Source organism: Vipera berus, assembly GCF_964194415.1.
Source record: "Vipera berus genome assembly, chromosome: 15".
In the NCBI taxonomy this organism is placed as follows: domain Eukaryota; kingdom Metazoa; phylum Chordata; class Lepidosauria; order Squamata; family Viperidae; genus Vipera; species Vipera berus.
Window position 1 is genome coordinate 8178385 of NC_138218.1, and position 14120 is coordinate 8192504.

At 44.8% G+C, this 14120-nt stretch overlaps 1 protein-coding gene across 1 annotated transcript in view; it reads right to left on the reverse strand.

Annotated features, from left to right (window-relative positions):
- CACNA1B (calcium voltage-gated channel subunit alpha1 B) overlaps positions 1 to 14120 on the reverse strand; it is a gene marked incomplete at its 5' end in the record, with an annotated part of 132988 nt that overhangs the window by 42844 nt on the left and 76024 nt on the right. The window contains 6 exon segments of the mRNA XM_081339488.1: positions 356 to 485; positions 771 to 900; positions 1278 to 1495; positions 3576 to 4409; positions 10864 to 10970; positions 11666 to 11733. Of these exon segments, the coding sequence (XP_081195614.1) occupies positions 356 to 485; positions 771 to 900; positions 1278 to 1495; positions 3576 to 4409; positions 10864 to 10970; positions 11666 to 11733 (1487 nt within the window).

The window sequence follows — 14120 nt, forward strand, 5'->3', positions numbered from 1 at the left end:
TGAAAACTGGGACCAAGGAAACATGCAGAAAAAAGCAAAGTGGAGAGCTGTGGTGGCGCAGTGGTGAGAATGCAGTATTGCAGGCAAACTCTGCCCACTGCCAGCAGTTTGATCCTGACCGGCTCAAGGTTGACTCAGCCTTCCCTCCTTCCGAGGTCGGTAAAAGGAGGACCCAGATTGTGGGGGGTCAATATGCTGACTCTGTAAACCGCTTAGAGAGAGCTGTAAAGCACTGTGAAGTGGGATATAAGTCTAAGTGCTATTGCTATCACTATCTTCAGCTCAACCCAATACAGGGACATTCCTCTAGAGTTGAACATCTTCCCACAAGTCCACCTGAACTCTCATTTCTCACCTCATTTCTGGGTGACTCCGCTTGAACAGGGTCTTCGGCGGCCAGGGCGATGCTGCTGAGTGCGATCACAAAGAGGATGACCATCTCAAAGTAACGCATGTTGACAATGTAGTGACACAGGCGCCGGAGACTGCAGAAGCCAAACAGAGGAGAGGGAGAGGAAAGGTCAAGGAAGATGTGGTCGTATCGCATAGGGCTGCATCAAAGGGACCATATTGTCTCTCGGAACGTTGATACAACATTGGACGTCCAAAGGAAAACATGAAAGGCTGGGATCAACATCTGCCACACTAGGGTAGCTGCCAGGCTCTGGCAGAGCATCCCGTGGGATGAGAAAGCTTTTGTTAACATGGCACAACAACTAATCAAGATCTTAACAAATCAACGCAATCTCCACTCAACAAAGATGACTTACGGGTTGGTTGGGCTTAAGATGAACATGGAGCTGTAGGGAAGGATTGGTCTTGGTCTGCTGTTGGCCACGTCATCCTCAGCATCTATGTCCTTCTTCTCTTCCATTTTGGCCTCAAATTCAACGTTGTTCACTGCAGGGTTGACCAGGATATTACTACATCTCAAAATGAGAATGTCTGAAGAGACTCGGGGCACGCTATTTTCTCGCTGGGCCCAAGAAGAAAATGGCCAGTTCTATTTGGGGAATAAAACCCAACTGAATGGGGCAGTTTCTTCAGTCTATTTGTCCTTGAAGAAACCAGGCCATCCTACCAACGGCCAGCTAGTTACTTCCACACTTTATCTCGGTAAGAACTAGAGGGGTTTTTCTCTTTCTCAAACTACCTTCTTTTATCCGAAGGCTGCCTCGCTTGCAGCTCTTCCTCCTGTTCTTCGGGGTTCTTCCCACTGACCGTTATACTAGAGGCAACCCACCCAAAAAACAGCTTCTGATGTTAGAAACACTCACTCGGTATGACGGATGCTTCCCCGGGAGGAGCAGTGACAGTGACAGGAATGTTCACAGGGGCAGATTTGTCTAAAGAGGGTTGACCCATGCGAGTGACGTTCTTCTGATTGTCGGCATCCTCTGGCTGCTCTGGGACCCTCTGCAAACAGGTGCTGGGCAAGGTGTGTAGAGGGGCCACAGTCACGCTTATGCCCACCTCTGTGTCACATTGGCTTTCCCTGAAGTGAAAGAATACACATGAGAATGATCTCATTTCTCCCCTCCAAGTCTTCCTACAGCTTCTTTAGCCTAGCAGAACGTAGACTGAGGCCTCCTGGGTGCTCTCTGAGCTTGGTTGTTTCCTTGCAGACGTTTCATAACCCAACTAGGGAACCTCCTCAGGGCTAGGGATGATGTTACCCAGCACTGATGATCTACGGAGATTCCGAGTCATCCATAGTTCTCCCAAAGATGCTTTTCCACAAGACAAACAGACTTCCTTGTTTTCCTTGGAAGACATTTCGCTTCTTGTCCCAAAAACCTTCTTCAACTCTTGACTGGAGGGTGGGGGAAAGGGAAGGATTTATACTCCTTGCAGACAGCTGGTCATTTGCATTCTTTTATGGGGTCATTGAGGCCACCTGGACCCTGAGGACACAAACAAACCTCCAAGTGGCCTCAACAACCCTCTAAAAATGCAAATGACCAGCTGTCTGCAAGGAGTATAAATCCTTCCATTCCCCACCATCCAATCAGAGCTGAAGAAACTTCTGGGATGAGAAGCGAAACGTCTTCAAATTAAAAAACAAGAAAGTCTGGTTGCCTCGTGAATTAGCACTCATGATGTTACCTAGTTGGGTCATGAAATATCTGCAAGAAAACAACCAAGGTCTGAGAGCAGCAAGGACCCCTCATTTCAACCCCGAGCTGCTAATATTTTTCTTTATTGGTAGAACATAAAATGAAATCCACTGGAGGTTTTCCCCCCCGTAATCAGCAGTAGATTGTAAGGGACTCGGATTTCCCCTCCTTATTAGACTTCCAAAGATGGTTGACCATCATCTTCTAGCAGGATCATTGGGTGGTAAGTCAAGAGTTCTAATTCCTCAGGAACATAATAGATGGCATTAACTGAAAATGACACCTTATGGTGATTTTGCAGTAGATTTGTATGTTTAAACGCTGCTTATCACAGCAGGTGAGCCTTCAGGAAGAAAATAGATTCCACCTCCCTAATCACAAGTCTGTGTTTGACGCTTCGCGTCTCCCCCTGCACATACACACCACCCATTGCTGCTCTGCGTTCGACTCTGCCCATCCAGCCATTGTTCTGCAGTTCACTGTGCTTAATGGATGTTGGGGTTCCAAACGGAAATTAAGCTGTCATTTTGAAAAGACGGGATGGCAGGTATGGTAGATAGGTAGATTAAAAGGAGACACCTATGTGTGAGTTGAGTAGCCATATAAATTTGTTTAATAAGTAATAAAATAAATAATACACACACACACACACAGAGAGAGAGAGAGAGAGAGAGAGAGAGAGAGAGAGAGAGAGAGAGAGAGAGAGAACAGGGACAAAAAGAGAAAGAGAGAGATAAAAAGAGAAAGCAAAAGAGAAAGAGAAAGCAAGAGAGAGAGAAATAGGAAAAAAGAAAGAGAAAGAGAAAGTAAAAGAGAAATAGAAATAGAAAAAGAAGGAAAGAAAGAGAAAGAAAGAAAAAGAGAGAGAAAGAGAGGGAGAAAGAGAATACAAGAGAGAGAGAGAGAGAGAGAGAAAGAAAGCAAGAGAGAAAGAAAGAAAGAAAGAGAAAGAGAAAGAGAAAGAAAGAGAAGAGAAGAAAGAAAGAAAGAAAGAAAGAAAGAAAGAAAGAAAGAAAGAAAGAAAGAAAGAAAGAAAGAAAGAAAGAAAGAAAGAAAGAAAGAAAGAAAGAAAGAGAAAGGGATGTCCAGAAGATAACAAATTTCACAAACTAGGAGCGCAGATCAAAACGGGCTTTACAGCAATCCCTGACGGCTTGAAAATTATTCATCAGCATAAATTTTGCCCAAAATGCAAGCCAGGGATCCCAAATGCCAGCCCGCAGAGTAGGCCAGGATTTTTGGCAACAGACCCAGAATTCTCTTTTTTCTCCGGAACTAGTTTTTTAAAAAATAAATAAATAAATGAATGAATGAATAAATCCAGAACCTTTACAAGGAGTTTTACAAGTTCTCGATGCTGGTCCAGATCAGTTGTTATAAATCCAAGCTTCCTCCACCACCCCACCACCCCGCATCCCCTCTCCCCATCCTCTGTGCATCCTGATCTAGCCAACTCACCTTGGTTGAGCATTCTTTAGATCTTTCCTTCCCAGCTCTCCTTCTTTCTCTCCGTTCTCCTTGTCCACTGACTCATAAGTGGAGAGGGCCTTGTGCCGTATCTTCTGCCGCCGGTGGGGCTCTTCGCCCCCCTCCCCTTTGGAGCCAGGCTCTCCTTCTCGGTTGCCCGGCCTGGACCCTCCGCGGTGGCGGGAACGTCGTTCGGTCTTGGTCCCGTTGGCGGTCCCGTTGCCTTCTTTGACCTGTCGCTCAATGGGATGCCGATGGCTTCGGTGGCGGCGGTGCTCCCTCTCGGCGCCTTCCTCCACGGACCCCCGGCGATGGTGATGCCGGCCTCCCTCTTGGCTTCGGTTGCGTTCGCTCTTCCCTTCCTTCCCAACCCTCTCGCCCACCTCTTTGCTGTGACTCCGGTGGGGCTGCTGGCGTTCCTCCCTATTGTTCCCCCCACCCAGTTCGCCGTTCTCTTCCTTGACGCCACTGCTTTTTTCCGTGTCTCCCGCCTTCTCCTTCTCACGATGCCGGTGGTGCTTCCTCACAACCTCGTTGTTCTCAGGCGGTGGGGCCTTCACCTGGTCGGGGCCCTCCTGCCCCTCTGCAGGGCTGACGGTGTTGAGGTTGCCGCTCTGGCCTTCGCTCCTGGGCTCAACCACCAGAGGCCGGTCCAAGTGAGTCTTCATGTCGGGACGGATGTGGAGGTTGGTCGCATAGCGGACCCTGTCCTCTGGGTCCAGCTCATTGTACAAGGCTTCAGAGCTGGTGCGGAAGTTGTACATGCGGAGCTGGCTGGTCCTCTGCTCCCACACGGATTTGGACTTGGAGGAATTCTGCTGTTTGCTACAGAAGAGAGAGGCGGAGAGGAACACAGGAAGGGAAAAGAGAAGATAGGGAATAGAAGAAAAAGAACAGGGATAAGAGTTGGGGATGGTACCATCGTATTTGACAAAGCAACAACACGACGTTAATGGAGATTCTCCATCCTCCAGGTCCTGCTTGATTTTTCAAGAGGCAACTGGACTTTCTTGGTTTTTCCTTGAAGAGGTTTCACTTCACAGCCAAGAAGCTTCTTCAGCTCTGACTGGTGGGGAATGGAAGGATTTAGACTAAAAGAAGGCAAATGACCAGCTGTCTGTCCATTCCCCACCATCCAGTTAGAGCCGAAGAAGCTTCTTGGATGAGAAGCGAAAGGTCTTCAAAGAAAAGTCCAGTCGCCTCTTGAAAAAGCAGCTTTGGGCCAACCACGTGACATTTATCTAGGGCTCTCATCTCTCAAAGTTGAGAGAAAATGTTGACCGTGACATCTACGGCGATTCTCAGGTCATGGTGGTCCCAAAGCTGCTTTGAAAAAAGGCAACTGGACTTTGTTTATCCTTGAAGAAGGTTCTGAGTGTCAGAACCGAAGAAGCTTCTTGGATGAGAAGCTGTCAGGACCCACCCCAATTCACGTCTTAGGAAAACAAAAACTCTTGGGAGTCAGTTCTAGTCCAAAAGGAATTTTTACTAGGACATGTTTGGTTGTGGAAATACAAGACAGGACCTGGTATTGTTTTACAGATTGAAACTTTATAAAGAGTTCCCAGTTCAACCCCCCTTCCCTCAACCCCATTTGGTCAGCCCCCCATCATTTTACTTCATGTCATCCCTTTCGTGGGAAAAAAGGAACTTCGGATCTTTATGGTTATTGCCTTCTTCCTTTACAGATTCAAATGGAGACAAAGGCCAGATGCCTTCTTCCCTAACCCTCCCCTTTGTTCCCCCAGTTCAAAAGGTTTCCCTTGGTCTTTGAAATAACCTAAGGCAGACTGAATCCACATCCGCTCCTCCTTCCTCGGGAGATGGCAGAATCCAGGGGGGGGGGGCGGGATAATGTTTTAAACATACATTTATGAATGTGATATAAATGGATTCTGACAGAAGCAAAACGTCTTCAAGGAAAAAAAATAGAAGTCCGGTTGCCTTTTGAAAAAGCACCTTTGGGATAATGACTATAACAATGGCAAGGTGGCCGTTAGCGTGCACCAAAACAGATGGATCTAACAGGGCACTGACTTTCCTGAAGCAGATCTGTAAAGGAAATGCTAGTTTACCCAGAATTCCAGAAGGAAAAGTATCGGTCAGCCCATAACCCATGAAAGGTGGGACACCAAATCTATGTTTCTTGCTGAACTAAGCGGCAACCACTCGCCCGGCATCAAAATAAATTTTATCAATTATTGCAAGCCGTTCAGTGGAAAAATTAAGAGCTATCACTGGAACTCCGCAAGCATTCAAACTATATGCAGGAATGGGCAGAAGCCTCTTAATTGTGGTACTAACAAATTCGTCCTGACATTGCAATCTCCTAAAAAAACAAAATAATGCAAGGTTATTTGCCCCCACCCCCGTAAATATAAAGTAAATCTTAATAGCAACGCTGCAGATAGCTGTTAGGTTCTTTCCACCCATGGGCTCCAAAAATATTTTGAGGTAGATTAAAACTATGAGGGGGGGGAGTGCAATGGCTTGGCGGTTAAAAGATGCTCAGCTTGTCAGCTGGAAAGTTGACAGCCCGGGTTCAAGAGCTGAGCACAGCGGAATGGGAAGAGCCCCCGTTCTTCTCTCAGCTCCTGCCCACCTTGCAGTTTGAAAAGATGCAAATGGGAGTAGATAAATGGGTACCACTTCAGTGGGAAGATCACAGCGTTCCCGCGGGCCTTTGGCTTCTAGTCGTTTTGGCCACATGACCTCAGAAAATGTCTTTGGAGAATGCTGGCTCACTCGGTCAAGGAATGGAGACTAGAAGCGTGCCCTAGAGTTGGACACGACTGGGCACGGAAACGTTTATCCTTTTTTAAAAAAATCACAGGCGGATCAATATTGGGGATCCGGTATAGCGAGGTTATTATCTCAGAGGGAAAGATAGCCTTACTGCATGTTTTTCAGCTTATCTTTTCCGTGTAGCCAACAACAGGACTGGAGATTATTATTATTTTTTCCCCTCCTCCGTTCTATGGAGATGTGTTCCCCGTTGGCCGCTCCCGATGTCCAGGATCTGAACTCAGAGAAGTATCACCGGATCTGTTGCACAAAAAATGCTCAGCACTCAGATAGGGACAGCCAAAAACGTCTCTCCTCTTGGGTGGTATTCTCCTGGGGCCACAGGACTGTAGCCTCCAGAAAGTTCCTATCTCTCAGCTAAAAAACCATTTGCCAGATGACACCAATACGAAAATCAGGAACAGCTGATTCACGCCGAAAATATCACAGCTCTGAGTCACTGCTCAGAAGAACAAGAGGCCTTAGTGAAAGAACCTCAATCCTTGGCTCTCCTCAACCCAAGGGCCTATTTGAAGACTCTTGGGACAGGTTGAGACCTATCACTGCAAAATTCCACCAGCAGGCTTGTTCACTTCCCATGATTTTGTTTTTGCTCCTCTGTGTATAGTTACATCTAGAATGGGGGCTTTTGAAAAAGCACCTTTGGGGACGCTTGACGCATCTTTTCATATCATCACTAGTTGTGGGGGGAGGGGGAAGACACAAGGTGAGAAAAATCTACTAAATGGGGTCAAAGAGGAGAACCAAGCTTTTAACCGAAATCGTGAAGGGTCCACAAAGAAAAGAGGCAAAGGGGAAGAGGGAGGGGAAGAGACAGGGCACAGAGAACATGCAAGGACATGGATATGGAGCCGGGAGAGAAAAAGAACACGGGACGCTGGAAAAAAAAATCACGCGTTGGGAATGCTCAGGAGTAACTCACAAGCGTTTGCAGGGATACGCTGCTCCGTCATGAATTTCCACAATGAAAGGGGTGACTCAAAGCGGGGTGGGGGGGAGAGGGAAACAGGGTAGGGAAAAGTCTATTTGAAAAAAAAATGCTTATCCATTTATAGATATAGATATATATATAAGCTATATAATCAATCCATTTACTGAATATTGCATACGGAGGGCAACTCACGGTGAATTTACGCTGGAGAGCGACGAGCTGCGAGATATGGAACTTCGAGTTTGCTTTACATAACTGCACATGCGAGAAACAGAAGAATACAAAAGTGAGAGGGGGGGAAAAAAAACCGGTGAAAATCTCTAAAGAGGAAAAAAAAAAGAAGGGAGGGAGGGAGAGAGAGAGAGAGAGAGAGAGAGAGAGAGATTGAGAGAGCAAGGGGGCACTTAACAAACTCCAGGACCGAAAGGGTGCAGGCTGGGAATGTGCATTTTGGAAGGAAACCATGTCAGCAGACCTCAGAATAAGAGTTTGGGATGAACAGAGACATCATCTGTTAAACCAAAAAAAAAGGGGGGGGGGGAGGAATAAAGCAAAATAAAAAATAATAATTTAAAACAGAAAAACAACAGTTCAAGAGGGGATTGGGTCTTTCTGCAGTCTCTTTTTGTCTTGCAAACGTTGCGTCATCCAAACGTCGCTCCTTTTAAGAGGAATTTCAATTCAGAGAACTGTGGGGGTCCTCGGTGCTCTCTGAGCTGGGTTGTTTTCTTGCAGACATTTCATGACCCAACTAGGGAACATCATCAATGCTAGAAGGGGGTGGGGTTTATAGAGAGGAGAACAAATACTGGGGGGGGGTCCCTTGGTGCTCCTTGCTCTTGATTTGTTTTCTTGCAGACATTTCATGACCCAACTAGGTAACCTCATCAGTGCTAGAAGAGAAATTCAGAGATAATGCAGAGAACCATCTGATCTTCACAAGAGGTGGACCTTGGCTGGTGCTAGAAAGTCACAGTGTTATATACAACAACCCGCGTCCCATTTGAAAAATTAACTTACTTAATCCCATTTCCTGAAGGAGGTACCGAAGACATTTCTAGATGTAACTCATGAACACATCACCTTTTTAGTATAAAAGACCAGAATGCATTTTGTGGAATGTGTTAGGCAAAGCAAGGGGTTAGTAGGGTCAAAGCTGCAACACTGTGCCCAGAGTGAAGCCCTAACCCTGCCCGTGTTCCTTTTAACTGCACCTTATTTTATTTTCCCCTGAGCAATTTCCCCACATGCCCTCCCACATTGTCCAAACCTTAAAAGCAGGAAGTTTTGACCTAGGTGAAAACTAGGAACAACGGTCAGTTCTGCATCTTAGATTTATCACTGAAACTTAGCTGAACAGAGAACACTTTGATTACATAAACTAAGAGAGACGGGTTGGTGGGTTAGTGGGTTGGTGAAGGAAGGAAGGAAGGAAGGAAGGAAGGAAGGAAGGAAGGAAGGAAGGAAGGAAGGAAGGAAGGAAGGAAGGAAGGAAGGAAGGAAGGAAGGAAGGAATCACCACCTTGCTGTCTTCCTTCTAACTGAAGTTTTTGGATCATCTTCAAAAGCCCCCTCAACCCAATGCTTTGCTCTCATCCCATTGGTGAGGCACCACAGCCTCGGGTGGCACAAGTTTCACAATTTGTTTGGCAAAGGGCGGGGGTGGGGGGGTGGGGAGAGGGAAGAGAGATCAAGCCCACTTTTTGAAACAACAGAAAGCCATGGAAGCTAGCAAGAGTGTGTGTTAGGCCGAGCTGAGAAAGCTGAGATGGAAACGAGGGAACACACAGCCAAGGAAAAGAATCCGGGTTCAAGCAGGACATGCCCACGAAATGACCAGTGGTCAGGTCAGGAGCAGAAGGTGGCCCAGTTACCGTGAGTTCCTCCTGAGCAGCAATCAGAAGAACAAGTGTTGGAGACCCTATACTGTTTCAGACAAAGGGATGTCCGGTCTCTTCTTGAAAACCACCATTGTTGGAACACCCCCAACTTCTAGAGGCAAGCCCTTCCACGGATTAATTGATTTGGGATCGTAGGATAACAGAAGAACAGAGTTGGAAGGGACCACGTAGGTCTTCTAATCTAACCGCCTGCTCAAGCATGTACCATTCTGGGCAAACGGCGGTCCAATCTCTTCTTGAATTGCTCAGCCACATCTGGGGTACTGACTGCTCATGGAATCTTATTAGCAGAGTATATAGGACATGCACAAAGCTCAGGAGATCTACCCATTCTAGAGCGTCCCCAGAAAAGTGTAACTAATTCACAGTTTCTACTTCTGCGTAGAGTGCTCAGATCTCCTGAAATGTTTTCATACACACACTCTCTCTCTTTCTCTCCTGTATCTCCCTCTTCCTGTCTCTCTGTCTCTCTCCCTCCTTACATCTATCATCTATGTCTCTATCTATCTATCTATCTATCTATCTATATCTATCTATCTATCTATCTATCTATCTATCTCTATCTATCTCTATCTATCTATCTATCTATCTATCTATCTATCTATCTATCTATCTATCTATCTATCTATCCTCTTACCATCTCTCTATCCTTACTATCTATCTCTATCTCTTCATCTTTCTCTTTGTCTATCATCTATCTATCTATCTATCTATCTATCTATCTATCTATCTATCTATCTATCTATCTATCTATCTATCTATCTATCTATCTATCTATCTATCTATCTATCCTCTTACCATCTCTCTATCCTTACTATCTATATCAGTGTTTTTCAACCTTTTTTGGGCAAAGGTACACTTGTTTCATGAAAAAAATCACGAGGCACTCCACCATTAGAAAATGTTAAAAAATTTAACTCTGTGCCTATATTGACTATATATAAAGTAATTCTCTTGAATAGGAATCAAATAAACACAAAGAAAGTATTTTATAATTACTTTTCAATTTTTCCCACGGCACACCAGGCAACATCTCGCGGCACACTAGTGTGCCGCGGAACAGTGGTTGAAAAACACTGATCTATATCTCTCTTCATCTTTCTCTTTGTCTGTCTGTCTGTCTATCTATCTATCTATCTATCTATCTATCTATCTATCTATCTATCTATCTATCTATCTATCTATCTATCTATCCATCTACAGTATTTCCCTCTCTCTCTCTCTCTCTCTCTCTCTCACACACACACACACACACACACACACACACACACACAATCTAACATTTCTGGTTCTCCTCAAAACTCTTCTAAGAGTTCAGGGGGGAAACCACAAAAGCTGATGAGGTCTTCACAAAATTCATCTTCAGTTAATTGGGGGAGCCTCTGTTCATGGGCTGCACAGAGGCTGTGCAGGTTAACTCCTAATTTATCTCATGGTCCTCAAAAGCTTGAGAAGACAACACAGGCCTGGCACATAGCGGAAAAGACTGGAAACCATCCAGCTAGAAGAAGGAACTCAAGAACCTTCCTATTGGACGTGGGTATGAAACGTTTTCACCAGATTCCCCCAAGTGGGAGAAGATGGACAGGTGATTTGAAGAAGGGTTAATAGAGCTAAGAGAGGTAATGCCATAAACTCTTACGCCGTGATAGAAATGTTAGCTGCAGACAGGGGGCTAACATCTGCAACCTCCTTCGCCTTCTGCAAGGCAAGCTTTTGGTTGGTTGCTTCTTCCATTTCTTCTTCATCCTGCAATGGACAACAACGGTGGAGAGAAACACAACTTGATTCAAAGGACTGTCTTGCTTTCACCCTTTCTTTTTTTTTTTTAAAAAAAAAGATAGATACTATTACTTCTGCACTCCTGTTAAACGCTTGAGTGATGTCTAGAAAGTTCTCCCTGAATCTCACCATACTTCCAAACGTAGTAAGAAGAACACTGTTCTTGCTCCCTTTTTCCAAAAGCATGGGTGATTGAATTTACAGGATCCTTCCCAGCTCTACATTTTTTTCCCCAGTTACCATTAAAGGCCACAACCACCAGCTGTTAACTACTTTCCTAAGATAAATTCCACCAAATTCTAATAGGAGCTGGGGAGACTTGTAAAGCATTGAAACGATATTTGTAGCTCGGGGGTTAAATTGTGGGGGGTCCTTGGTGTTCTCTGAGCTTGGTTGTTGGCTTGCAGACGTTTCAGGACCCAACTAGGTAACCTCGTCAGTGCTAGAAGAGAAGAGAGCAAACCCGTTCTCTTCTAGCACTGAAGATGTTACCTAGTTGGCTCATGAAACGTCTTCAAGAAAGCAACTAAGCTCAGAGAAGACCAAGCTTTGCCCCACAGTTGCAAAGCTAATCGGTCCAGTATTCGAGGCCGTTTAATCAAAAGGAACCGCAAAGGATAAACATTTTACACAGCCCTTTTTCCTCTCTCTTTCTTACTCACCTTGGTCAACTCTTGTGCGTTGGCAAGATTGTCTACAGCGATGGCCAAGAAGACATTCAGGAGCGTATCTGATTCAGCTGCTAAGGATCTCAAAGGACGTGACTCTCCTTGTGCTAAATTGAAGGTAAAAAGTGCCATTTCTTCCCAGACAAATTAGAAGATAGCAAAAAAAAAAAAAAGATGCCTGGATTGGGCTGAATTAGAAAAAAAATAATTAAAAAAAAGAGGAGGCGAAAAGGTCCATTGGAACAGATGGTGACTAGCACCTTTAATTCTCCTCTAAATGTTTTGCCTGAGCTATCTCAGTCCAGCAGGAAATGTCTAGTTAAGAACTTCTCGACATTTCTCTTCCGAATATTTTTGCCTGTGGCTACTACACGCTCTGTTTATATCTTACTGACATTCTATTCTTCTCCTCTCTCTCTCTCTCTCTTTCTCTCTCTCTCTCTCTCTCTTCTCTCTCTCTCTCTCTCTTTGATAGTGCTTTGTTATGTTAAGCTTGCCCACCAACAGTAGATACTAAACACAAGCCTACATGAAAGGTTTGCCAAGCAGCTAATTCAAAATTTTATTCTCCCGAGACTCTTCTAAACTTTTTTTTTTTTTGGTTGAACAGATAATGATGAGAAACGCCCAGGGAAAAAAAAAGATTTGGGGAGAACTAAAGGGAAAGAGTCTTCTGCAAGCCTTGTCAACTGGCAGCAGCGCGTGAAATTTAAAGCACCATCTCTCGTGCAAAGGGATAGCAGCATGGAGATGGTTGAAAAATAGGCGTCTGATTACATTTCGATTAAAAGAAGGGAGGGGAAAAAAACCCTGACTTTTCAAACCACAACCAGCTTCCCGTGTAGAATTTGAGTACGTTTCGAAGGCGAAGTCTCAGATGAGGAGAGCTCATTTTATTAAGTATGTTGGAAGTCGCATTCACTTCAGGGCTATAAAGCAAAGCCCGTACCAGAAGAGCAGCCAGACTGGGGGAGGGAGGGGGTGTTAAGTGCGTCATCAGCTTAGAATCATTACAGTGCTGCAAATGGTTCAAGTCATCTTGAATTCTGTTAACCTTTATCTGCTGCCAATTTAGTATTGAAATGTAGTTGACTGCATTCTTATGGTATAGGCTTGAGCGATGCATCTTCTGAACTGCAACGTCGCATATGGTCCTGATCTTTTGCGTCTGACAAAGCCACAAGTTCCCTCCTGGGGCAGTTTTCTGACTCAAAATGCTTTATACTGGGAGGCGGACCGCCAGTACTGATCTCATTGGACTATCACAAAATACCGTCCGCTCCAAAAGATGCCGAGCGGCTTATGAAAAAGAAAAAAAAAACAATTAAAACCCAGAAAAATGGGCAGCCCAGAATGAGACGACTAGAATAATAAATGGTAGGGGTAAAAAAAAATGAAAAACAATACGACAGGCACATTTCATGACTCACAGCCACATTAACCCCAAAGCTGGGATGAAAGCCAAGTCTTGTCCACCTCTTCATCGAAAAAAGAAATATATTTTTGCCAGGATTAAGTCAGGGGAGGGAGGGAGGGGGGACAACAAAATACTTCTCCCATCTTTCGTGATTTTAAGCTTGCTCGGCTGCACATTTGAGACAGACTCCTGTACAGAGGCTCGATCGATTCTTAAATCCACCCAAACTGACCATTTTAAATCTCTCGAAAGACAAACGGTTCACATTCTGTTCCTCTCCGTTTCAAAGGAGGTAACCCTCGAATTACGACCGCAGTAGGGCCCAGATTTTATGCCGATAAGCGAGGCATTCGTTCAATGAATTTTGCCCCATTTCGCTGCCTTGCTGGCCGTGGTTTTGTTAAGTGGATCACTGCAGTGGTTAAATTAGTAACACGGTTGTAAAGCAAAGCTGGCTTTCCCCCCCCCGCCCCATGAACTTTGCTTGTCACGAGACACCGTCATAAATATGGGTCAGTGGCCAAGCAGCTGGATTTTGATCAGGTGACCATGGGGATCTTGTGATGGTCCCTAAGTATGAAAAACGGTCATAAGTGGCTCTTTTCAGTGCCGAACGGTCACTAAACAGGCTGTTGTAAATCGGGGACCATCTGTGACAATTTCTGAATTGAGATCACATTCATGCATGATGAAAGGAGATACAGAGATGGGCTTGGGATGAAGACTCCAATTGTTTTCAAGGAGCTAAAGAGCCTAATTTTTTTGAAAGAAAGAAAGAAAGAAAGAAAGAAAGAAAGAAAGAAAGAAAGAAAGAAAGAAAGAAAGAAAGAAAGAAAGAAAGAAAGGAAGGAAGGAAGGAAGGAAGGAAGGAAGGAAGGAAGGAAGGAAGGAAGGAAGGAAGGAAGGAAAGAAAGAAAGAAGGAAGGAAGGAAGGAAGGAAGGAAGGAAGGAAGGAAGAAAGAAAGAAAGAAAGAAAGAAAGAAAGAAAGAAAGAAAGAAAGAAAGAAAGAAAGAGAAAGAATCTCATTTCCC